General features: G+C 45.0%; 1 protein-coding gene across 2 annotated transcripts in view; it reads right to left on the reverse strand.

Annotated features, from left to right (window-relative positions):
• Positions 1 to 1,491: 1,491 nt before the first annotated feature.
• LOC110506721 (transcription initiation factor TFIID subunit 4) overlaps positions 1,492 to 27,683 on the reverse strand; it is a 147,290-nt gene continuing 121,098 nt past the window's right edge. For both annotated transcript variants that reach the window (XM_036963830.1, XM_036963829.1), the window contains one exon: positions 1,492 to 4,755. In XM_036963830.1, coding sequence (XP_036819725.1) covers positions 4,585 to 4,755 — 171 coding nt within the window. In that variant the 3' untranslated portion in view covers positions 1,492 to 4,584. The remainder of the gene's footprint in view (positions 4,756 to 27,683) is intronic.

Here is a 27,683-nt window from a genome sequence, read left to right on the forward strand (position 1 = left end):
TGTATATTTTCTGCCTCGTTCCTGTCCTTTGTGTCATTTCTTGGATAATAGGGTGTTTTTTTCCTCCTTTCATCTGCACTAACACTGTCTCTTTCAAGAGGGAAAATACAGTACACGTGCAGTTACATGTAAAACAGATCTCTTGTGGTTTCTTAGGTGGTCATGAACTTTTTCAGTTTGACCTGAAGTGAACTCTCATTATACTATAATATACTATAATCCCCCAGAAAAATGTGTCAGACCCTGCACAAACATATCTTTGCAGTGCACCAGTTTAGTCCCTGCATGGGTATGTCCCTGCATGCTCCCAAATCCCTGCATCTGGACAACAAACACCAGAATCTGCTCCCAAATCCCTGCATCTGGACAACAAACACCAGAATCTGCTCCCAAATCCCTGCATCTGGACAACAAACACCAGAATCTGCTCCCAAATCCCTGCATCTGGACAACTAACACCAGTATCTGCTCCCAAATCCCTGCATCTGGACAACAAACACCAGAATCTGCTCCCAAATCCCTGCATCTGGACAACTAACACCAGTATCTGCTCCCAAATCCCTGCATCTGGACAACAAACACCAGAATCTGCTCCCAAATCCCTGCATCTGGACAACTAACACCAGAATCTGCTCCCAAATCCCTGCATCTGGACAACTAACACCAGTATCTGCTCCCAAATCCCTGCATCTGGACAACTAACACCAGTATCTGCTCCCAAATCCCTGGGTTTTGCACCGAGTTAAACGTTTTGGTCTTTTCAAAATGCTGCTGCTTAATTAGCAGTAGAATCCGGAGGGGACTTCTTCTTGGTCTCTAACACTGGTACTTAACTCAATTTGTTCTTAGCATGTGTAGTGCTAGTAAATGGATATGAAGTTGTACTTAGCATGTGTTATGCTAGTAAATGGATATGAAGTTGTACTTAGCATGTGTAGTGCTAGTAAATTGATATGAAGTTGTACTTAGCATGTGTAATGCTAGTAAATGGATATGAAGTTGTACTTAGCATGTGTAATGCTAGTAAATGGATATGAAGTTGTACTTAGCATGTGTAATGCTAGTAAATGGATATGAAGTTGTACTTAGCATGTGTAATGCTAGTAAATGGATATGAAGTTGTACTTAGCATGTGTAATGCTAGTAAATGGATATGAAGTTGGTTTCATTAGTCATTTTCAGTTTGGGTACAACTAACTGTCTTGGAAAAACATTACTGTTGATTTTGTGGTTAGATTTAAATCATTAAGATAAACTGATTACTAAGAGTAGCTAACATACTAACCTGTTATATAGTACAGTAATTACAACACTTAAGCTTCAGCTACACAATTTAAGTACAGCACTTTAATAAAGCTGTACTACCAAATCCAGCTGCTCTGCAAAACTACAGCACTGTACTGTATGGTATCAAGTGTAACTAAACATATTACAGATGGATATGGATATTATGGATATTCAAAGAAATTGTAGTCAAATCACAAAAGTCTGTGTCTGCTTAATTTAGTAAACAGTTTATTTATTATTTTACAAAATAGGTACAAATACAGAAGTATGTTTTTCACACAAACAGGACATTTTCAGGATATGTACAGAGTTTACCAAAAATAACATAGTCCTAATAAACATGGTCCTGTAAACAATATTTACAAATTATCCATACATTAAAACATCTTCCAACTGGGTACATCAGTAATCCTTATATTTTGGCTAAAAAGCTGAAGTAGTAGAAATGTTCTCCTGTTAATTTATTTATCAGAAATCATACAAATAATTATTCAAATATTAACCACTGAACAAATAGGTATTTTTTGTGCTTCTTTTAAACTTCAATTTTTTTTACTTGTGAGATAAAATTGCATTGCCTAAAATGTGGCAAATGAAATGCCAATGAAAAAAGAACTCAAAAGAAAAATATATAAATAGTTAAAAATAAGTTTCCCTTTCAACACCAACTGACAATACTGTTTGATGTTTCCCTTTCAACACCAACTGACAATACTGTTTGATGTTTAAGAGACTACGTTTCCCTTTCAACACCAACTGACAATACTGTTTGATGCTTAAAAGACTACGTTTCCCTTTCAACACCAACTGACAATACTGTTTGATGCTTAAGAGACTACGTTTCCCTTTCAACACCAACTGACAATACTGTTTGATGCTTAAAAGACTACGTTTCCCTTTCAACACCAACTGACAATACTGTTTGATGCTTAAGAGACTACGTTTCCCTTTCAACACCAACTGACAATACTGTTTGATGCTTAAGAGACTACGTTTCCCTTTCAACACCAACTGACAATACTGTTTGATGTTTAAGAGACAGGAACTATTTCTTTCTATACATTGGTAACACAGCGTTCTGTTTTTTCTCATTGTATAAGTAATAAAAAAAACAGTATATAATAGTGCTGTTAGAAAAAAATTAAATGAACATTCCTTTCAAATGTTGCCCATTCAACAAATAAATGACAAAGCGACACAAGACAAGCTGCATAGAGGCTAGGCTATTCAAAACCAACCAATAAGAGAAAGGCCATGTTAATAAGAGGATGGTCAGAAACAGGTGACAACACTGAGGCCTTGCAGAGTTGGACCCTAATGACAAGGATCTATAGCTACTGACAGAGAGGCAGTCGCCTCCCACCTCTCGTTCTAGAGAGAACATAAAAACATACAACTCTAAAAACATTGCAATGTCAATATTAGGCTTAAAGGAAGAATTCTCAAAACTGTACTTCAACAACTGTCCAGCTGCTCACATGTCTGATATGTGTTGTTAATCGTCTTGAAGTGAAACAGAGGAAACCCTACGATGGGAGCTGCTTGTCGAACGACCATACTGCACTCTGGGCGTCTGCTGAGGGTATGGACCTGGCTTCACAGAATAGGTTCTTCAGACAACCTAAAGTATTGTGGAAATGGGCACAAACAATGAGACAGATGGGCAACATCTAAATTCTACAGGGACATCTAGGAAAAAATAGTCTCTCAAGTCTCTCCATACATTTGGGTACAGAGAGACTACTGTGCATTGCTCAATGAGGGTGACTGGCCCGAATCCACCATATTGGTGGACTGTGGTAACTCTAATTATTGACCTGTTGGATTGGATGAGACAATCTGCATTGCATTAAAACAAAGTTTAGAAAGTGAAAGAATACAAAGAATACAATATTTTTCCTAATGACAGTTAAATGTTACCTTTCAGGTATTTTACATTTGTTCATGTTTTTTAAGTGTACTGTATGTAAATTACAAAGTATTTTTGTCTGTAATGTCTTTTTCGTTTTGTGTCGGACCCCAGGTAGACTAGCTGTCGTCATGGCGTCAGCTAATGGGGATCCAAATAAAATAACATCATACCACATTTCAATGCACATGATTTGACAGAATATCTCAGTACGGAGTAATTAACATTACATGTGGTAAAAATATCATACATGCTGTTTAAAAGTATTCAAAATGACTATTTACATTTAAAGAGCTTGATTTCTGTTATGCTGTAATCCATTTTCTGAAGATAAACTTTCCAAAAAGCTGCTCTGGTAAGTTTCTGGTATAAAGAATCAGACCACTCTATGACTTGTTAGTTTTGTGTGACCATATTCACTGAAATATGTTCAACAAATACATTCTAGAGAATATTGTAGACTGTATTAAATTCAGAATAGGATTCTTTTAAAGAAAATCACTTTGAGATGGTTCATTGAGTATTTCGTCTGGGACATCAAATTTACAACTGACATGGAAAAAGTACTGGCTCAGGTCCTTAGACACAAAAACCCATCTCTCCTTAAAAACCCAGTCCCAATAATACCCAAGGAGTTTGCATCACCATGGCCTTAAAGTCAACACACTAAATACATATACACTGAGTGTACAAAACATTAAGAACACCTGCTCTTCCATGACATAGGAGACTGTGGGTGAAAGCTATGATCCCTTATTGATGTCACTTGTTAAATCCACTTCAGTCAGTTTAGATGAAGGGGAGGAGACAGGTTAAAGAAGGATTTTTGAGACATGGATTGTGTATGTGTGCCATTCAGAGGGTGAATGGTCAAAACAAAAGATTTAAGTGCCTTTGAACAGGGTATGGTAGTAGGTCCCAGGCGCACCGGTTTATGTCAAGAACTGCAACGCTGCTGGGTTTTTCACACTCAACAGTTTCCCGTGTGTATCAAGAATGATCCACCACCAAAAGGACATCCAGCCAACTTGACAACTGTGGGAAGCATTGGAGTCAACATGGGCCAGCATTCCTGTGGAATACTTTCGACACCTTGTAGAGTCAATACCCGGACAAACTGAGTTGTTCTGGGGGCAAAAGGCAAATATTAGGAAGGTGTTCTTAATGTTTGGTACTCAGTGTATTTATCATGAAGCTAAAACAGATAAAGACACATACAATATATTTTAGTGAGTTTTTTTCTCTCGCCTTTAAATCAAAAGTTACGTTAATATCAACATCACAACAGACACTGAGCTGAAACATCTGACCCGATTGAAGGCACGTTGCAGGGGTAGAAGGAGATGGTAAGGGAGAGAGAGGAGGGTGCTGGGAGAGAGAGGAGGGTGCTACTTGAGCAGAGCCCGGTAGAGCAGAAGTGAGTGGGCTGTCTCTCTCTCCTGCTCCATGTAGAAGATGAAGTCCCTGAGGTTGACACGGGTGATGCGTTGACGTTGCCGCTGTGACGACGTGGAGGGGGAGGAGGCGGCACCCGGCGACCCCACTGAGCTGCCTGATACCTGGGGAGAGAGAGAGAGGACAGGGGGTGAGTCCTGGGACAACAGATCCATCTCAAAATCATGTACACCTGAGGACAGAGAGAGGAGAGGGGCAGAGGGTCTGCTCCAAGGCAAGCGGCTGTAGGTGGCTGGTAAGAATTAAATAACCAATTAAAGTTAAAAATGTTTTGGTTGACACTCAAACAGACAGAGAGAAGAGCCAGGGAGAAGAGCCAGAGAGAAGAGCCAGAGAGAAGAGACAGAGAGAAGAGACAGAGAGAAGAGACATAGAGAAGAGCCAGAGAGAAGAGACAGGGAGAAGAGCCAGGGAGAAGAGCCAGAGAGAAGAGACAGAGAGAAGAGACAGAGAGAAGAGCCAGAGAGAAGAGACATAGAGAAGAGACAGAGAGAAGAGACAGAGAGAAGAGACAGAGAGAAGAGACAGAGAGAAGAGACAGAGAAGAGCCAGAGAGAAGAGCCAGAGAGAAGAGCCAGAGAGAAGAGACAGAGAGAAGAGACAGAGAGAAGAGACAGAGAGAAGAGCCAGAGAGAATAGCCAGAGAGAAGAGCCAGAGAGAAGAGCCAGAGAGAAGAGCCAGAGAGAAGAGCCAGAGAGAAGAGACAGAGAGAAGAGCCAGAGAGAAGAGAGAGAGAGAGAGGACACAGAGAGAGGGGAAGATAAAGTAAGTAAGGGACAACATATCTCTAACATCAATATCATCCAATCATGACAAGGCTTTCAATACTGTGAACGCCTTCAGTGCTCTGTGTCTAAGTCACCCAACCGGTTGAAGATATACCTTGACTGTTTCCCATGTCTAAAAACGAACACATCCTTGTTAGACAGGAAATATTTGAGTAATGCATATAGGCTAGCCTCTCTCAACAATTAGGCACATACACTTAATTCAAATCAAATGTTTTTTGTCACATGCGCCGAATAGAACAGACCTTACAGTGAAATGCTGAATAGAACAGACCTTACAGTGAAATGCCGAATAGAACAGACCTTACAGTGAAATGCTGAATAGAACAGACCTTACAGTGAAATGCTGAATAGAACAGACCTTACAGTGAAATGCTGAATAGAACAGACCTTACAGTGAAATGCTGAATAGAACAGACCTTACAGTGAAATGCTGAATAGAACAGACCTTACAGTGAAATGCTGAATAGAACAGACCTTACAGTGAAATGCTGAATAGAACAGACCTTACAGTGAAATGCTGAATAGAACAGACCTTACAGTGAAATGCTGAATAGAACAGACCTTACAGTGAAATGCCGAATAGAACAGACCTTACAGTGAAATGCTGAATAGAACAGACCTTACAGTGAAATGCTGAATAGAACAGACCTTACAGTGAAATGCTGAATAGAACAGACCTTACAGTGAAATGCTGAATAGAACAGACCTTACAGTGAAATGCTGAATAGAACAGACCTTACAGTGAAATGCCGAATAGAACAGACCTTACAGTGAAATGCTGAATAGAACAGACCTTACAGTGAAATGCCGAATAGAACAGACCTTACAGTGAAATGCCGAATAGAACAGACCTTACAGTGAAATGCTGAATAGAACAGACCTTACAGTGAAATGCCGAATAGAACAGACCTTACAGTGAAATGCCGAATAGAACAGACCTTACAGTGAAATGCCGAATAGAACAGACCTTACAGTGAAATGCTGAATAGAACAGACCTTACAGTGAAATGCTGAATAGAACAGACCTTACAGTGAAATGCTGAATAGAACAGACCTTACAGTGAAATGCTGAATAGAACAGACCTTACAGTGAAATGCTGAATAGAACAGACCTTACAGTGAAATGCTGAATAGAACAGACCTTACAGTGAAATGCCGAATAGAACAGACCTTACAGTGAAATGCTGAATAGAACAGACCTTACAGTGAAATGCTGAATAGAACAGACCTTACAGTGAAATGCTGAATAGAACAGACCTTACAGTGAAATGCTGAATAGAACAGACCTTACAGTGAAATGCTGAATAGAACAGACCTTACAGTGAAATGCTGAATAGAACAGACCTTACAGTGAAATGCTGAATAGAACAGACCTTACAGTGAAATGCTGAATAGAACAGACCTTACAGTGAAATGCTGAATAGAACAGACCTTACAGTGAAATGCTGAATAGAACAGACCTTACAGTGAAATGCTGAATAGAACAGACCTTACAGTGAAATGCTGAATAGAACAGACCTTACAGTGAAATGCTGAATAGAACAGACCTTACAGTGAAATGCCGAATAGAACAGACCTTACAGTGAAATGCTGAATAGAACAGACCTTACAGTGAAATGCTGAATAGAACAGACCTTACAGTGAAATGCCGAATAGAACAGACCTTACAGTGAAATGCTGAATAGAACAGACCTTACAGTGAAATGCTTACTTACAAGCCCTTACTTCAGTTTTAACAAAGTAAAACCCTCTCGTAGAGTAAGAGAACAACACTGATTTTAATAAAGTCCAGAACATTACGTGCATTCTAGTAAACAAAGAAATTATGTATAGCATTACATTGCACTTAAACTAGCAGAATGTGAAGATAATGAAAACATTCTTGATGTACTCAGACTGAGGGGGAAGACATTCATATTTAACTGTCTTTATAGCTCATTATATCGCCCTGGAAATGAACACATTTTGAGCTGACTTTTCCATTCTGAAAAGGAACTCCTTGTTTGTTCAATTCTATGCAAAGAATTATATTAAAATATAGAATGAGTGTATACAGAACCCTGATATAAATCACAGACAACCGTTTACATTTCCAAATGAAAAACATCAGGTGGCAAATCCACCAAAATGCCCACTCAGCCATTTCCGTGAGGAACTCCCCATAACACCCTCCCACAAATACATTGATTGCACCACTCTATAAACATACAGTTGTATAGACAGAGCCTAATTACAAGCATATGAAAGGTATGGATTTACAGGACCCAAGACCACAGTGCAGTTGTACAAACTCACCCTATAGACGTTGTATACATGACAGTATCTAGCTTCAAATACCCTGCAAACCCCTGTAGAGTAATGGTGGCCACAGCCTCCCCGTAGTCTCAAGGTGCGTCCCAAATAGAACCTTATTCCCTATAGTGCACTATAGTACTCATAGAGCTCTGGTCAAAAGTTATTCCCTATAGAGTGCACTATAGTACTCATAGAGCTCTGGTCAAAAGTTATTCCCTATAGAGTGCACTATAGTACTCATAGGGCTGTGGTCAAAAGTTATTCCCTATAGAGTGCACTATAGTACTCATAGAGCTCTGGTCAAAAGTTATTCCCTATAGAGTGCACTATAGTACTCATAGGGCTGTGGTCAAAAGTTATTCCCTATAGAGTGCACTATAGTACTCATAGGGCTGTGGTCAAAAGTTATTCCCTATAGAGTGCACTATAGTACTCATAGAGCTCTGGTCAAAAGTTATTCCCTATTGAGTGCACTATAGTACTCATAGGGCTGTGGTCAAAAGTTATTCCCTATAGAGTGCACTATAGTACTCATAGGGCTGTGGTCAAAAGTTATTCCCTATAGAGTGCACTATAGTACTCATAGGGCTGTGGTCAAAAGTTATTCCCTATAGAGTGCACTATAGTACTCATAGGGCTCTGGTCAAAAGTTATTCCCTATAGAGTGCACTATAGTACTCATAGAGCTCTGGTCAAAAGTTATTCCCTATAGAGTGCACTATAGTACTTTGGTCAAAAGTTATTCCCTATAGAGTGCACTATAGTACTCATAGAGCTCTGGTCAAAAGCTATTCCCTATAGAGTGCACTATAGTACTCATAGAGCTCTGGTCAAAAGTTATTCCCTATAGAGTGCACTATAGTGCTTTGGTCAGAGGTTTTTCCCTATAGAGTGCACTATAGTGCTTTGGTCAAAAGTTATTCCCTATAGAGTGCACTATAGTACTCATAGGGCTCTGGTCAAAAGTTATTCCCTATAGAGTGCACTATAGTACACATAGAGCTCTGGTCAAAAGTTATTCCCTATAGAGTGCACTATAGTACTTTGGTCAAAAGTTATTCCCTATAGAGTGCACTTTAGTACTCTGGTCAAAAGTTATTCCATATAGAGTGCACTATAGTACTCTGTTCAAAGGTTATTCCCTATAGAGTGCACTATAGTAGTCTGGTCAAAAGTTATTCCCTATAGAGAGCACTATAGTATAAAATGGCGCCGGAGAAGAGGGCTGACGTTTTACGTGTTTTGTTTTTTGTTTGCAACTTATTTTTTTAAACTTATTTTGTACATAATGTTGCCACTACCGTGTCTTATGACTGAAAATAACTTCTGGACATCAGGACAGCAATTTCTCACCACGGACTGGCAGAATCCTTTTTGATATACTGCTTTTCGGGAACAGGCCCAGATACCCGTGATTTGCGTGAAGAGGAGGTGGAGAAAAAGGGACCAGAGGGCGAGCTGCCTTCTGAAAATTCGTAGGCGATCGAATAAACCCCCACTTCCTTCCATTCTGCTAGCAGACGTGAAATCTGGAGAATAAAATCGATGACCTGTGCGGAAGATTAAACTACCAACGGTCATTCAAAACTGTAATATCTTATGCTTCACGGAGTTGTGGCTGAACGACGACACTATCAACATACAGCTGGCTGGTTATACGCTACACCGGCAGGATAGAACAGCGGCGTCTGGTAAGATAAGGGGTGGCGGACTATGCATTTTTGTAAATAACAGCTGGTGCATGATATCTAAGGAAGTCTCGAGCTATTGCTCACCTGAGATAGAGTGTCTCATGATAAGCTGTAAACCACAATATCTACCTAGAGAGTTTTCATCTGTATTTTTCGTAGCTGTTTACATACCACCACAGACTGAGGCTGGCACTAAGACAGCATTGAAGGAGCTGTATTCTGTCATAAGCAAACAAGAAAGCGCTCACCCAGAGGCGGCGATCCTAGTAGCCAGGGACTTTAATGCAGGGAAACTTAAATCTGTTTAATGTGCAACCAGAGGGAAATAAACTCTGGACCACCTTTACTCCACACACAGGAAATAATACAAAACTCTCCATCGCCCTTCATTTGGAAAATCTGACCATAATTCTATCCTCCTGATTCCTGCTTACAAGCACCAGTGACTAGATCAATAAAAAGTGGTCAAATGAAGCAGATGCTAAGCTACAGGACTGTTTTGTTAGCACAGACTGGAATATGTTCCGGGATTCTTCCGATGGCATTGAGGAGTACACCACATCAGTCATGGCTTCATCAATACGTGCATCGATGACATCGTCCCCACAGTGACCGTACGTACATGCCCAACCAGAAGCCATGGATTACAGGCAACATTGGCACTGAGCTAAAGGCTAGAGCTGCCGCTTTCAAGGAGCAGACTCTAACCCGGAAGCTTATAAGAAATCTCGCCCACCGACGAACCTGCAAACAAGCAAAGCGTCAATACAGGACTAAGATCGAAGCGTACTACACCGGCTCTGACGCTCGTCGGATGTGGCAGGGCTTGCAAAACATTACAGACTACAAAGGGAAGCACAGACGAGAGCTGCCCAGTGACACGAGCCTACCAGACGAACAAAACTACTTCTATGCCTGCTACGAGGCAAATAACACTGAAACATGCATGAGAGCACCAGCTGTTCCGGAAGACTGTGTGAACACACTCTCCGCAGCCAATGTGAGTAAGACCTTTAAATAGGTCAACATTCACAAGGCTGCAGGGCCAGACGGATTACAAGGACGTGTACTGCGAGCATGCGCTGACAAACTGGCCGGTGTCTTCACTGACTTTATCAACCTCTCCCTGTCCGAGTCTGTAAAACCAACATATTTTTGTGTGTGAATTGTACCCCCTTTTTCTCCCCAATTTCGTGGTATCCATTTGTTAGTAGCTACTATCTTGTCTCGTCGCTACAACTCCCGTACGGGCTCGGGAGAGACGAAGGTCGAAAGTCATGCGTCCTCCGATACACAACCCAACCAAACCGCACTGCTTCTTAACACAGCGCGCATCCAACCCGGAAGCCAGCCGCACTAATGTGTCGGAGGAAACACCGTGCACCTGGCAACCTTGGTTAGCGTGCACTGCGCCCGGCCCGCCACAGGAGTCGCTGGTGCGCGATGAGACAAGGATATCCCTACCGGCCAAACCTTCCCTAACCCGGACGACGCTAGTCCAGCATCTCTGGTGGCAAAGCTGGCGCCCTTAACTGCCCTTAACCACTGCGCCACCCGGGAGGCTAAAACCAACATATTTTAAGCAGACCACCATAGTGCCTGTGCCCAAGAACATTAAGGTAACCTGCCTAAATGTCTACCGACCGTAGCACTCACGTCTGTAGCCATGAAGTGCTTCGAAAGGCTGGTCATGCCTCACATCAACACCATTATCCCAGAAACCCTAGACCCACTCCAATTTGCATTCCGCCCCAACAGATCCACAGATGATGCAATCTCTATTGCACTCCACACTGCCCTTTCCCACCTGGACAAAAGGAACACCTATATGAGATTGCTATTCATTGACTACAGCTCAGCATTCAACACGATAGTGCCCTCATAGCTCATCACTAAGCTAAGGACCCTGGGACTAAACACCTCCCTCTGCAACTGGATCCTGGTCTTCCTGACGAGCCGCCCCCAGGTGGTAAGGGTAGGTAACAACACATCTGCCACGCTGATCCTCAACACAGGGACCCCTCAGGGGTGCGTGCTCAGTCCCCTCCTGTACTCCCTGTTCACTCATGACTGCACGGTCAGGCACGACTCCAACACCATCATTAAGTTTGCCAATGACACAACAGTGGTAGGCCTGATCACCAACAACGAAGAGACAGCCTATAGGGAGGTGGTCAGAGACCTGGCCGTGTGGTGCCAGGACAACAACCTCTCCCTCAACGTGATCAAGATAAGGAGATGAATGTGTACTACAGGAAAAAGAGGACCGAGCACTCCCCCATTCTCATCGACGGGGCTGCAGAGGAGCAGGTTGAGAGCTTCAAGTTCCTTGGTGTCCACATCAGCAACAAACAAACATGGTCCAAGCACACCAAGACAGTTGTGAAGAGGGCACGACAAAACCTATTCCCCCTCAGGAGACTAAAAAGATTTGGCATGGGTCCTCAGATCCTCAAAAGGTTCTACTGCTGCACTATCGAGAGCATCCTGACTGGTTGCATCACTGCCTGGTATGGCAACTGCTCGGCCTCCGACCGCAAGGCACTACAGAGGGTAGTGTGAACGGCACAGTACATCACTGGTACCAAGCGTCCTGCCATCCAGGACCTCTATACCAGGCTGTGTCAGAGGAAGGCTCTAAAAATTGTTGAAGATTCCAGCCACCCTAGTCATAGACTGTTCTCTCTACTACCGCACGGCAAGCGGTACTGGAGCGGCAAGTCTAGGACCAAGAGGCTTCTAACAGCTTCTACCCCCAAGCCATAAGACTCCTGAATACCTAATCAAATGGCACCCAGACTATTTGATTTCCCCCCCCCCCTTTTACGCCGCTGCTACTCTCGGTTGTTATCATCTATGCATAGTCACTTTAATAACTCCTGCATGTACATGTACATATTACCTCAACTAACCGGTGCCCCCGCACACTGACTCTGTAGTTATTCCCTATAGAGTGCACTATAGTACTCATAGAGCTCTGGTCAAAAGTTATTCCCTATAGAGTGCACTATAGTACTCATATGGCTCTGGGAAAAGTAGTGCTCTATATAGGGAATAGAGTTCCATTTGTCCCTTCCATGTCTCCCTCCACACATCTGTTCCTGTCAGTGATGTTGACAAGTCGGGAGGGCCAGTCGGGGTGGAGGTGCACACGGGACAGGCCTCTGTCTGTCTCCTCCGCCCCCAGGGTCCTCACTGGGAAGGAGCGCCCCTACCCTCACCCTGCCTGGCTCATCAGGCCAATCACGACTGACCACAGGTGAAAGATGGGCCTGCCCGCTGCCATGCCAATTACTGCCACTCACCCCACCGCCCTGCGACACAGCAACACACTCCAACAATCAAAGCCATCCATCCACCTGGACAGACGGGGGGGGGGGGGGGGGGGGGGGGGGGGGGGCCGCTGGCATGGAGGGGTGAGGAGGGAGGTGGGGATGGGCAGTAGCCCTGGACATCACTACAAGCCCCTAGGTCTCGTGGTCTGGAGCTCCCAGAATGCCTCACTCAGCTCCTGTGCGGACCCAGTTCATGGCGAGCCTCAGCCTGGGTAAGTGATCCAAATACAGGGAGAAAGGTCAGCCTGCTGCCAGCGAGCTAAGCTGATTTCACTTAGCTAACGCAGCAGCGTCGCAGGCAGCCTCTTCTCTTCCTCCTCCCCTCATCTTAATAAGCCTCTGCAACCTGCCAGCAACCCAAACACACGGTCTGTTGTTGTCTGTATCTATGGAGACCAATCCCTCTTTCAAATGCATGTTGACTCATGTTAAGGGGGAAAATAGGAAAATACACTCACAAACACAAAACAAAGCAGATGGCTGAGTGTCAGATATAAGGAGAGGCGAGAAGTCAAAACACCACGCTTTTCTCGTCAACAGCAATTATATAGTAATGGTGTCTGACATTAAATGAACGGCAGAATGGCACGCTTCGTAAGGTCACCGTGGAGAGAGATAGAGAGAGAAAGAGAGGGAGACAGACAGAGAGAGTTTGTCTTTGCAAAATCGTCTTTGCTGCTGAGAAAGATCCACGAGGCAAAAAGCAGCATCTGTCATTTTATCTGTGATGGGTGCTGCGAGGCATTATGTCACATGACATATCCATCCTGCAACACACACAGGGATACCTCGATACATCCTTTCAGACGTTCCAGTTGTTTGGTGCCCTGAGACACACAGACAGACAGAGCTGTGGAGAACCTGAGGAGAGGACAGGGGGCTGAGAGGAGAGGTGACTATAGACTGGATACTCTAGAGAAGGGCCCCAGTCCGTTAACACTGGCTACAGCCCTTACCGCCTCACCTCCACACTCTAACATGAGTTGGATAGACACACTGCAGTTCACCATGGCTGGGAGAGACCAGGGAGCCTGGGTGTGCATGTACATGCAGAAACACACAACTGACATGATGTGCATAGTGTTCACTCAGTATCATTATGGCGCCTACATATTTCAGCACACAAACTGATCAGGAAGACAGCAAGAGGATGCTTACCCTCATTTAGATATTTGTCCTCCATACACTGCTGTGTTATTCACTCATTACTATAGGATAGTATCTATACCATAAAGGGAGGATTTATTTCTTCCACTGTAAGGAAATGGTGAGCTCAGGTCAGTCTACCTTCAATATTTTCTATCTTCCCTAATCTACTGTTCAACCTTGGGTGCAGAGAAAGCCACGATTAGTCCCCACTTTACTAAATTTACTCTTGATTAATAATGTATGTTCTCTCTCTCTCTCTCTCTCTCTCTCTCCTCTCCTCTCCTCTCCTCTCCTGGCTAATTGTCTGGTGGTGTTGAAGCTCCTAGGTGTCTTAGGAATTAGCATTTGGTCCTTTATTGTTTAGGGTCTTTCTGCTGATCAGCAGCTTTGAACTTGAGTGGCACTGGGCCTTGATGCTGGAGCCAATATTGGATTTGGCTCAGGTCACACCTTAGGGCTGAGGGTTAATGGCCCACTTTTCCTGGCATACACACAGCTCTACACAGCCCAGAGAGGGTTGGTTGGCCCAGCAGAGCCAATACTGCTGGATCAGCACTCTGTAGAGAGGAGAGGAGGCTGCAGACAGGGGGCTGGGAGGAGAGGAGGCTGCAGACAGGGGATGGGAAAAGAGGAGGCTGCAGAAAGGGGGCTGGGAGGAGAGGAGGCTGCAGACAGGGGGCTGGGAGGAGAGGAGGCTGCAGACAGGGGGCTGGGAGGAGAGGACGCTGCAGACAGGGGGCTGGGAGGAGAGGACGCTGCAGACAGGGGGCTGGGAGGAGAGGAGGCTGCAGACAGGGGGCTGGGAGGAGAGGAGGCTGCAGACAGGGGGCTGGAAGGAGAGGAGGCTGCAGACAGGGGTCTGGGAGGAGAGGAGGCTGCAGACAGGGGTCTGGGAGGAGAGGAGGTTGCAGACAGGGAGCTGGGAAGAGAGGAGGCTGCAGACAGGGGGCTGGGAGGAGAGGAGGCTGCAGACAGGGGGCTGGGAGGAGAGGAGGCTGCAGACAGGGGGTGGGAAGAGAGGAGGCTGCAGACAGGGGTCTGGGAGGAGAGGAGGCTGCAGACAGGGGTCTGGGAAGAGAGGAGGCTGCAGACAGGGGGCTGGGAGGAGAGGAGGCTGCAGACAGGGGGCTGGGAGGAGAGGAGGCTGCAGACAGGGGTCTGGGAGGAGAGGAGGATGCAGACAGGGGTCTGGGAGGAGAGGAGGATGCAGACACGCGTACACACACAGACAGACAAAAGTGCATATGCACACAGCAGTCTGCACAATTTCTCCAACATGGGAAAGTAATCTAATGTGTGTGTTTCACATTCTGGGAAAAAATCTGTAAGGTCAAGAAATAGCTTGGCTATGTGGGCTGTATGTACATATTAACCTACAACTTACATGTTAAACCCTCCCTTTCCACATGTTCATAAAGCCTGAACCTCAAAGCAACAAAAATAATCTCTGACTTACAAACAGACTTACAACGAAACCTCTTTATTGACAAGCTAAACCAGGAGTTATTGTGACAAGGCACAACCAGACATTAACAGTACAACAGTCATGACTGTGGCTGACCGGCTGTGCAACTGGGAACATGTAATGGGGGACCAGTGGTCAGACGGTGGTGAAAGGGTTAGTGAGTGTGTTAGTCCCTCTTAGTCAAAGAGCCCGACCCGCCGCCCTGCTCTGTGAAGTTAGGAAAGGCCCTCCCATCACCACCGTACCGACTGACTGACTGTGTGCCAGGAACACAAAGCTTTCCCACATGTTCACCTCCACGCTGCATTTCATCCAGGGAACGCTCCTCTCCTCCTCTATTCCCTCCCTCCCTCAGTTCTGTTTATAGTGTGTAGCCCAGCCGTGGGAGTGCAGTCCCTCTCTCTCCACGCTCGGTCTGCACTCTCCGTCTGCACAACAGCCTCTCCCTCTCTCCTACGGCAGCCATTAATCAGCAACAGAGCCCCTCTCTCTTTCTCACCCTCCATTTCTTTCTCCCTCTCTCTCACCCACTCTTTTCTCTGTCCCCATCTCCCTCTATCTTTCTCTCTTTCTTTCTCTCCCCTACACGCCCACAGACATGCTGGATGAGGCCATTTTGAAAGAGTTAACAGATGTCGGCTGATTTGCCCCGGGCCTTTTGACATCGCCCAAGTGATGTATTTGATGTGGAGTTTATTCAGCTCTAATAAACGTATAAAGAATTAGAATAATAATTCACAGATGTACCATACACCAGATTATATGCCGGAGCCACTCTTTGAATCACGAAGAGAAGGCAAGCCAAGATTAACAGAACCAGGGGAGGGGATGAAAAGGCTTTGGTTCAGTCTGCTGGTAATCAGGGGGTCAGGATGGGAGAGAGGACAGAGGAAGACTGGACTAATACTGCAGGTTTATGTTCAGACTCGTACACAGATTGCCCTTTATCGGACCTTGTGGAGGGTCAGGGCTCATAGAGAGGTCCTACTCTGTAGGAAACCATACACCAGCAGGAAAGCACTATCACTATGATCATGAAACAGAGAGAGAGAGAGAGAGAGAGAGAGAGAGAGACAGAAAGAGAGAGACAGAGAGAGAGAGAGAGAGAGAGACAGAGAGAGAGAGAGAGAGAGAGACAGAGAGAGAGAGACAGAGAGAGACAGACAGAGAGAGAGACAGAGAGAGAGAGAGAGAGAGAGAGAGAGAGAGACAGAGAGAGAGAGAGACAGAAAGAGAGATAGCGAGAGAGACCGAAAAAGAGAGAGAGAGAGAGACAGAGAAGCAGAGAGAGAGAGAGAGACAGAGAGACAGAGAGAGAGAGAGAGAGAGAGAGAGAGACAGAGAAGGAGAGAGAGAGAGAGACAGAGAGAGAGAGAGAGAGAGAGAGAGAGACAGAGAGAGAGAGAGAGAGAGAGAGACAGAGAGAGAGAGAGAAAGAGACAGAGAGAGAGAGACACACACACAGAGAGAGAGAGAGAGAGAGAGAGACAGAGAGAGAGACAGAGAGAGACAGAGAGAGAGAGAGAGAGACAGAAAGAGAGAGAGAGACAGAGAGACAGAAAGAGAGAGAGAGATACAGAAAGAGAGAGACAGAGAGAGAGAGAGAGAGAAAGAGAGAGAGACAGAGAGAGATAGAGAGAGGGAGAGAGAGAGAGACAGAGAGAGAGAGAGAGACAGAGAGAGAGAGAGACACAGAGAGAGAGAGAGACACAGAGAGAGAGAGAAACAGCGAGAGAGAGACAGCGAGTGAGAGAGAGAGAGAGACAGAGAGTGAGACAGAGAAAGAGAGACAGAGAGTGAGAGACAGAGCGAGACAGAGAGAGAGAGACAGAGAGTGAGAGACAGAAACAGAGAGACCAAGAGAGAGAGAGACAGAGAGTGAGAGACAGAGAGTCAGAGACAGAGACAGAGAGGGCATGTTCAACCATGTTAGGTAAATATAGTCATTTTAATCTAAAAAGGGTCTCATATTTTCCCTTTGTCCTGAACAAATACGAGAGAAAAAGATTCAGGTCTGGCATTCTGATCATGATAGAAGAACAACAAATCCACAAAGAAATGCCAGTTGCAGAGCATCTTAATACCCACATAAAACATAAAAACTGCTACCCAGCTCCATGGCAATAATGCATAGCAACCGTGCAGAATTTCAGTCAAGGAGAAAGAGGCAAAAAAACACCTTATTACTTCTAACTCCTGCAAGCCATTTTGGTCTCCAAAGGTTTCAGAGCGCCGCAGGCCATGTGTCTGCAGTGTTTCGGGAAATGACTTGCCTTCGCACGAACACTGCTATGTTCTGCAGCACTGCTGCCCCCAGCATCCCCGCTCAATTTCTGTTTAACCCTTTCCTGGCTTTCCTCACACTGACTCACAGCAACAGACCAGCGCTGTAGTCTACACCCAGCTACAGCTCTATAGCCTAGCTGTCACACTGTTCAGCCTCACACACAACACAAACCAACGCAAATCAGAACAGCTTTTTCACGAGCTAACACATTAACTCACCATCTAGTTTGGCTACTTAAGCATGTGATGGCTTAAAATAAACATGGAGGATGAGAAGGCAGAAGGTTATAGGGGCAGATAGAGGGAAAGGGAAAAAGAGCCTTAAAACAAATCCCTAACAGTTGATTTACGGTGTGAGTACAACAACACAGTTCGTGGTACACTTGAGTGTGTACCAACCATGGATTAAATCTGCAAACTCGTTGACACAACACATAATTAAAACATCTTGCTTTAGGTTAGAAATTTTCTAATTAGTAGTGTACTGACAAAGCTGCAATTCCATCGCCTTGAGTTTCAAAGTCCACAGGTTACTGCTAAGATGAAAGCTGAACCTGAAGCAGTATTCTGGAGGGCTGCTCATACAACTCCTCAGAAGACAGTCACAGGGTCACCAAGCTAAACAGTGTGCAGCACCCGGAACCTTCCTTCCAAACAAAGAACTTCAAACTTCCCTGTCTGGAAACAGAATCTGGGCTGTTTTTTATTTTCCAACCTCAGAGAAACAAACGATTTTGGTTGAGGAGCGAGTCGGAGATGGCAGAAACTACAACAAAAAACATGACATATTTTTTTATGTTTAATTGCTTCGCTCTTAGCTGGACTAGGTGACTATCTTCCCAAATTAAGAGACTTTAATAAATGAACTAGGTTATATCCTTAATGTTAAAGTTGGTAATAACATTGTGGGGTTGATGGTCTATTATTTGCCAGTGGTACAACAACAGAGCTGTTATTACCTAAATCAAATCGATTAGACCCAACATGAAATGTCTTTGTCTTTTAACATTAAAACACATGGACATTTAAACAATAAGACTATTAGACTGTTGAACATGGAACCCCCATCCTAGCAACCCATTCTGAAGTTCTATCTCGAGCAGTACAACATACTACTAATAGGACAATCCTGTACTCTACATGCTTGATAACCTGGGCAATTTATCAGGGCAAGTATCTTCAGAACTGCTGTTCAGAAAGTATCAGTTGTGCGAAACTTTTTCTGCATTAAATATTCAGAGCGTTTCATATATAAAATGAACCCAATTAGAGTTAAAATGGGGAAAGTGTAATGAGTCTCAAGTCAGAATGCTTGTCTTCAGAAGTACTCTGCTAATGAGCCCTTGTTGGTTTTTACACACTTTAAATGGTGTGGCAGTGTCATTTCTTGCCGTTTTAAATTTTTAATTCAAGTTGAATGAGAGGGTGGTGACTGAGTTAATAACCAAGGCACTGGTCGGGGTGTTTTTCAACTGATGGTTAGCTACTTTTAAAGGCCCAGTGCAGTGAAAATTCAGTTGTTCCTGTATTTTATATTTATATTATTGTACAATAGCAGATGAAGCTAACACTGTGAAAGAGTGCATTTTTTTAAATAATTGTTGGTTGAAAATACAATTTACACAGGGCAGGAGTTTCGGCTTCCATGATGACATCACCATTGAGTAAATTGATTAATAGACCAATAAGAAAGACAGTTTCAAACTTCTTTGCCAATAACAGCTAGTTTCCCCTCCCCACTCAGACCCCTCCCAGACTGTATTAGCAAAATTCTTGCGTGAGAAAGTTTTTTTTGCTAAAAAGCTATTTTTTATTTTTTTTTCCATTTTAAGGGACAGTATGGTAGTTCATTGTTATCCAGAATTGTTTTGATATTGATATAAAAATGGCTGCATTGGGCCTAAAAGAAAGGTGCCAAATGAGGGCTGTGGTCCAACTCAGATGTCTTTGTTGAAGTGAATCACTCCTAAACTTGGACAGGGAGGGACAGGAACCAGCAAACAGAAATAAAGAAGCTACTCAGGAAAGAGTAAAGGATTACCAGATACTGAACACATTACTGAACACATCCCAGTCAGAAATGGCCTAATTGGGGAGAACAAAGTAGGCTAGCGTAATGGTAGCCAACATTAGAGAACTATAGAGCATCGTACTGTGGTACTAATAGATCCTGACTTCACAGGGTAATGGGAGGCAAACTATAGGCACACGAGTAGATCCCAGAGCACCACACTCTACCCATCTACCCAGAACTGTCAGTGTTTTCCCATAAAACCACATACGAGAAGCGACACTTTTCACTTCCAAGGAACATGTAATGTAACCCAGTGCACCAAGGGACTGCTTATGCAGATCACTGAGATATTAGAGAGGAGTTTTCCAGTGGAGGTTCAAACTCTAAACAGGTCCTTGATCTCAAATAAATGGGTCCTTTTTTGCAAACTATCGCCTTAGCCGTCGTACGCTCTGTCCCTGTACTGCTCCTGTCACCAATCCTCACCTGATGTAAAGCGTGTATAAAGCGTGTAGCTACAGTGTGTCATTAAAGGCAGGGGGAGTAGGTTACGTCTGAAGAGCAGCTCTGATTAACATCCTGGGTCTGCAGGGGACAGACAGAGATGATCTTCATGTTTTATATAGATGCCCCAGAAAGAACCAACGGAAACTTGAGGAGTTTAATTCTAAAGAGCAACTCCATGTGCATGTTTGACCTACCTACCCAAGGCTGGGTGTCATATTGAAAGGGGTTGTCAAACCTGGGACATTTACAGCACATTTTACATCTAATTTAAAAATCGTTATTTTTTTGACATGGTGCTCAGCTTTGTGGGACTAGGTGGAAAAAAGTCAACAGTACTAGAGAGTATGAGAAGCATACTGTAGGTGATTAGGGGATGAGTCTAGGCTCCATTCGGCCCAATTAGGAGAGACACCCACAGGGTCAAAGGTTAAGAAGAGATGTGCAGCTCCCTGTTTGTCTTCAGTTATTGGGACTCATCCTCACACTCCCCCCCCAGCCTTCTTCACGTCCTCAGGAACCTTAATTTCTCTCAACAGATTTCTCCTGCAGAGGCCCTAAAGACTTCCTCAGTATACCTGCACAGCGTTTTGGCAACCTGTTCTACAGTAACAGCATTTTGTCTTCTCAGGCAGCTAATCTAACTGTGTGTATGTATAAAACCTTATCTACATATTGACTCTGTATTAAACCCACACCCTTGTCTGCCATAATAATTACATATCATGTAAAAGGAAGTGCTTCATTCTTCCTGCACCAGGGGCGGACGGCTGCGGGAGTACCCACCGGCGCCCGCCCTGCCGACTAACACCTCCAGTGTTGCCTGATATTCAAACACACCCAAAGCCATTGTGTTCCCAGTCAATTGTAGACTTCCTATTAAACTGCTACTGCACAGCATCCAAATCACCGTGAGCACAGCGCCATGCAATGTGCCTGGTTTACACCGTAGTAGTGTCCTCTGTCAGACAGCAGAGTGGATGTAATGTGCCTGGTTTACACTGTAGTAGTGTCCTCTGTCAAACAGCAGAGTGGATGTAATGTGCCTGGTTTACACTGTAGTAGTATCCTCTGTCAGACAGCAGAGTGGATGTAATGTGCCTGGTTTACACCGTAGTAGTGTCCTCTGTCAGACAGCAGAGTGGATGTAATGTGCCTGGTTTACACCGTAGTAGTGTCCTCTGTCAGACAGCAGAGTGGATGTAATGTGCCTGGTTTACACCGTAGTAGTGTCCTCTGTCAGACAGCAGAGTGGATGTAATGTGACTGGTTTACACTGTAGTAGTGTCCTCTGTCAGACAGCAGAGTGGATGTAATGTGCCTGGTTTACACCGTAGTAGTGTCCTCTATCAGACAGCAGAGTAGATGTAATGTGCCTGGTTTACACCGTAGTAGTGTCCTCTGTCAGACAGCAGAGTGGATGTAATGTGCCTGGTTTACACCGTAGTAGTGTCCTCTGTCAGACAGCAGAGTGGATGTAATGTGCCTGGTTTACACCGTAGTAGTGTCCTCTGTCAGACAGCAGAGTGGATGTAATGTGCCTGGTTTACACCGTAGTAGTGTCCTCTGTCAGACAGCAGAGTGGATGTAATGTGCCTGGTTTACACCGTAGTAGTGTCCTCTGTCAGACAGCAGAGTGGATGTAATGTGCCTGGTTTACACCGTAGTAGTGTCCTCTGTCAGACAGCAGAGTGGATGTAATGTGCCTGGTTTACACCGTAGTAGTGTCCTCTGTCAGACAGCAGAGTGGATGTAATGTGCCTGGTTTACACCGTAGTAGTGTCCTCTGTCAGACAGCAGAGTGGATGTAATGTGCCTGGTTTACACCGTAGTAGTGTCCTCTGTCAGACAGCAGAGTGGATGTAATGGACAGGTATTAAAGCCAAGCCAGCAGGGGCCTGTTTAATGCTTGTCAACGGGTCAGCCCCTCAACCGGGGACCACACACACACACACACACACACACACACACACACACACACACACAGTGCATACAGTAATCCAGTCTGACCCAGGAGGTATGTTTACTTCCCCTGGCTCCCTCTCCTTCATTGTGGGTTTATATAAACACTGACAAAGACCCACCAAGCCTTGCAGCAAGACCACATCTATCGCTCTCAACTGACATGTAATCAGCCACACTGACGCAATCTGGGCAGACCAAATCCGGTTCTTCACACTCACAACTCAAACTCCCAAAGTTCTATCAGTCGAGAGAGTGTTCATTAGTCCAACAAATACATAATTGATGCAATCTAAAAAATACATGTGATAATGAATCAAAATGGGAATGAGACAAAAGCCACAGAGCGAAGTTCTCTCGGGCGATGACAATTCTTTGTTTCGTGTGAACAGTAAGAACTGGTCAGGAGAGCCTTGGGTTAGTTAGTTACATGTTGGCCAGCTGATCTCACTCCAACCATTTCCAACCACAACAAAGCTCTGTTGTACCGTACTTCTCCTCAGAGAACAAAGACTTAACGCTCCCTCTGGCTTGTTAATGCTTCACTCACAAATAGGAGCAATCAGTCTGTTTACTTGAATTCTTTGCTCTCAGTTCTAGAACGGCAATTAGGCTATTCAACCAGATTTTAAAAAAGGCATCATCCAATAGAAATGTAGTTTTCAGTAACGTATGTGGTGGCCCTCTTAAAGAAGTGTGCTAAATTGATCCAACCCACCTGACTGACTATGAAAACCTTTGTAATGTGATATACTTGAATAACAACTTAACCTATGGGGTTGAGCAAAACAAACAATTGTCGAGCACCTTTCCAAAATCACAAGTCTTTTATTCTCCCTCTCTTCATTGAGAGGTAGATGATGATACCGTCTAGGGTGATGATGTCTGAATTCTGCTGAGATTATTTGTCAAAAACGCCTGAACTTCACAGTTAATTGGGCTTGTTAATTAGCACAGGATGTCTAATTCCCATTGCAGTCAGTGTGCTAAATGGTAGAGCTTTATCAAGACAGGCACTCAGACCCTGTACAACAAGCCTGGCTAGGCTATACTACACTGTACATTACAGCACCCAGACCCTGTACAACAAGCCTGGCTAGGCTATACTACACTGTACATTACAGCACCCAGACCCTGTACAACAAGCCTGGCTAGGCTATACTACACTGTACATTACAGCACCCAGACCCTGTACAACAAGCCTGGCTAGGCTATACTACACTGTACATTATGGCACCCAGACCCTGTACAACAAGCCTGGCTAGGCTATACTACACTGTACATTACAGCACCCAGACCCTGTACAACAAGCCTGGCTAGGCTATACTACACTGTACATTACAGCACCCAGACCCTGTACAACGAGCCTGGCTAGGCTATACTACACTGTACATTACAGCACCCAGACCCTGTACAACGAGCCTGGCTAGGCTATACTACACTGTACATTACAGCACCCAGACCCTATACAACAAGCCTGGCTAGGCTATACTACACTGTACATTACAGCACCCAGACCCTGTACAACAAGCCTGGCTAGGCTATACTACACTGTACATTACAGCACCCAGACCCTGTACAACAAGCCTGGCTAGGCTATACTACACTGTACATTATAGCACCCAGACCCTATACAACAAGCCTGGCTAGGCTATACTACACTGTACATTACGGCACTCAATGATCGATTCTACATCTTAATTAGGCAAACGACAAACAAGTGCCCGACTTAATGAACCGTGTACTTTATCAAACAGCTGGGTGAATATATTTATTGAGACCAACGTTACATTTAATGATTTGGGCAATTAACTGTGGACCCCTTCTCTAATCGCAGAGGACACTGAGGGGATGGGGAGGGAGGCACCGGGGCCACTGCCCTAAATGAAAAGCAGCTGACAGATAATTGTCGTCCCCAGAGTTCTGGAACATAAGAGACTGAACGGACTTTGTGTTTAGAAATAAATATATCATACACGCACGTCTCAATCCCCGGTGTGGTGAAATGAAAGTCATTTGCATGGCTTGATGGAACTGCGGGGGAAGTCTAGTGTGAAGTCTTCAGACTGATCTGTTGTTGCTGGAGATATCGCTTGTTTAATGTCCAGGAATATCTAGGAACAAATACAAAAAGAAGGAAGAAACAACACTGGAACCTACCAAGGACCTCCAGTCCTGAGGTATTATTATTAGTGCAGTCTGTTTTACTACCATCCATTCTATTTCAGTTGATCAAATGGGAGAGCAGTGGAAAAGCGCGAGAAGAAAAAATTAAGCTGGAGCCCAAAAGTGTGACTTGGATTTAATATTTTATAATTGCCAAGGGACATTCCAAGATCAATGAATTTTTTGCCCGGGACGCACATCAGAAAGAGATGTACTTCAGTATTTTTAGGGAACATTGGTCTATTTAATTCCAGTGTCTGATGCATGTGAAATATGCCTTTCATGGCCTCCTTCTGTTCCCCCAGGCGCTGCTGCGGGCAGACATTACCACTTTTAATGGGCCGCCATGAGAAGAGGCAAGTCAGCCAATAACCCATCCTCACTAACGGAGCCACTCGCTGCCTTGTTTATTCTCCAGCACCATTTTCTATTTTCTAGGGGGCTAATTTTAGCCACACTGTTTTTATCATAAAAAATAACATATGAGAGGAATAAATTGCAAATATACAAATGTATAGAAATGTACAAAACGTAACCATTTAAAAGGTTCTTTATAGTCTGTTTGTTAAAGGGCATATCAGCCATTTGAATGAAGCACTGATTGATATGAGATCAAGGAATGGTGGCTGGCTCTATATTAGAGGGGTGATGCAGAGTAATTGCCAGAACAAGGCAAGTTCTCTCACAGTGGCAGGCTAGAGAGAGAAAGGGGGGTGGATGGGGTCTACTGTAAACTAGGGTCTGTAGTACTGAGAAGGGGCTGAAAGGATTGAAGTATGTTTATGTTTGAGATGTGAAGCAAGGTATGGAAAAAATACACCCAAGTCTACTCCCACAACAAATGATTCCAATAGAGAGGGAATTATCTACATACCACACCAGCAACAATCTATTTACTCATTGGTTCTTCTTTGAGTTCTTCTACATTGCAAACAGTAACATTTATCATGAATTTGATAGTGGAGAACCAGCTGACAGATTTTTCAGTAATACTTCCACATGCATGCTGTCCTACTATGTGCCAGACAGGTGCTTTGACTAGCCTGGCATCTCAATGCATAAATTCAATTAGAGTCTTCCTGAAGCGCCTCCATCTGCAAACAATATGGTGCCCTTCTTTTTAATCAAACCTTCCCCGGCAAGCGACCAAAGGCCCTTCAAATTAAAAGTAATATCCAGGAATGCTCTTTCTAACTCACGCTGCGGACACGAGGCACTGAGACCAACCAAAACGAAAGAAAAATTAAAAATCCTAATAAGCAAACTAAGCCTGTCTGTATGTGGAATGTTAATTCTGAAAAAAGCATCTACTTGTGTCTCTAGTCTGCTTAGAGAAAGAGCACATGTAAGTAATGCTGCACTACAAGTACACGATATAACGATGGAACATTCATTATACTGTCTTATCTAGAAAGTTGAGGCCAGATCTGCTGTTTTTCTTCAGTTAGAGCAGTATACATTAACCTCCACAAGGAAACATATTAAATCAGATCCTGTTGTGGAAAACTTTGAATCTTTATGTTTATGTTGGCATTCCTGCCATCTAGTTATTCTGCCTACCGCTATACATTTTAACAAAAACATGTTCCCTCTGCCCCATGCCAGCTTTTAATGAAAGATCATTTGCAGCATTTCCACTTGTTTCTTTCCCCAAGGCTCCAACCTTTAGAGCTGACAATGTAGCTGACAAAAGTAATCCAGTCAAAAGAAAAACTAACTTTAATAAATAGTAACAACAAATCCAACCACTTTCCCGGTGATGTCACAATGCTACGCTGCACAAACCAATCACGGCTAATTCTAACATCAGACAGAGAGAGAGAGAACACACTATAAATAACTCCACTAAGTGACACAAAGACACACAGGAGTTCCTGGAGCGAGTCAGAGCAGCGAGGAGGGTGCATACTCTCTGACTGATCTCTCAGGGGTCCTGCCACTGCAGTTACACAGACTGACTAGGCCGCTTCATATCGACAACTTCGTTAGCAGCCCTCCCAAACCCTCAATTCATACAACTACGTTATGTTATCACTGACAGACTGAGAGACGCAATTTAGACTGGAGACCCAGAGCTCTTAGCTAGCTCCTCCAGGACTGGGGAAAGAAACAGAGAGAGTGTGGTATTAGACAGAAAATATAAAATTATGGCTAGTATAGAGGTATTCTATCTATTATTTCTCTGTAAGTGGACTGGAGGCGTGGGATGGGATGGGGAGAGGGGGTTTGGAGGACGGCAGTGGGATGGGATGGGGAGAGGGGGTTTGGAGGACGGCAGTGGGATGTGGAGAGGGGGTTTGGAGGACGGCAGTGGGATGGGGAGAGGGGGTTTGGAGGACGGCAGTGGGATGGGGAGAGGGGGTTTGGAGGACGGCAGTGGGATGGGGAGAGAGGGGGTTTGGAGGACGGAAGTGGGATGGGGAGAGAGGGGGTTTGGAGGACGGCAGTGGGATGGGGAGAGAGGGGGTTTGGAGGACGGCAGTGGGATGGGGAGAGAGGGGGTTTGGAGGACGGCAGTGGGATGGGGAGAGGGGGTTTGGAGGACGGCAGTGGGATAGGGAGAGAGGGGGTTTGGAGGACGGCAGTGGGATGGGGAGAGAGGGGGTTTGGAGGACGGCAGTGGGATGGGGAGAGGGGGTTTGGAGGAAGTCAGTGGGATGGGGAGAGGGGGTTTGGAGGACGGCAGTGGGATGGGGAGAGGGGGTTTGGAGGACGGCAGTGGGTTGGGGAGAGGGGGTTGGAGGACGGCAGTGGGTTGGGGAGAGGGGGTTTGGAGGACGGCATTGGGATGGGGAGAGGGGGTTTGGAGGACGGCAGTGGGATGGGGAGAGGGGGGGTTTGGAGGACGGCAGTGGGATGGGGAGAGAGGGGGTTTGGAGGACGGCAGTGGGATGGGGAGAGAGGGGGTTTGGAGGAGGGCAGTGGGATGGGGAGAGAGGGGGTTTGGAGGACGGCAGTGGGATGGGGAGAGGGGGTTTGGAGGACGGCAGTGGGATGGGGAGAGGGGGTTTGGAGGACGGCAGTGGGATGGGGAGAGGGGGTTTGGAGGATGGCAGTGGGATGGGGAGAGGGGGTTTGGAGGACGGCAGTGGGATGGGGAGAGAGGGGGTTTGGAGGACGGCAGTGGGATGGGGAGAGAGGGGGTTTGGAGGACGGCAGTGGGATGGAGAGAGAGGGGGTTTGGAGGGCGGCAGTGGGATGGGGAGAGGGGGTTTGGAGGGGGCCCTGGATGTTGGGATGTCCCCATGTCCCTGGCCAGCAGGCAGCGTCTGTGGGCTGAAGAACCAGGCTTTATCGGCCCGGTCTCCATGGCACCAGTAGCACAAGAAAAACTGCAGCAAATTTCATTCTTCAGAAATTTAATTATATCAAG

The sequence above is a fragment of the Oncorhynchus mykiss genome, chromosome 26, assembly GCF_013265735.2.
Source record: "Oncorhynchus mykiss isolate Arlee chromosome 26, USDA_OmykA_1.1, whole genome shotgun sequence".
Lineage (NCBI taxonomy): Eukaryota > Metazoa > Chordata > Actinopteri > Salmoniformes > Salmonidae > Oncorhynchus > Oncorhynchus mykiss.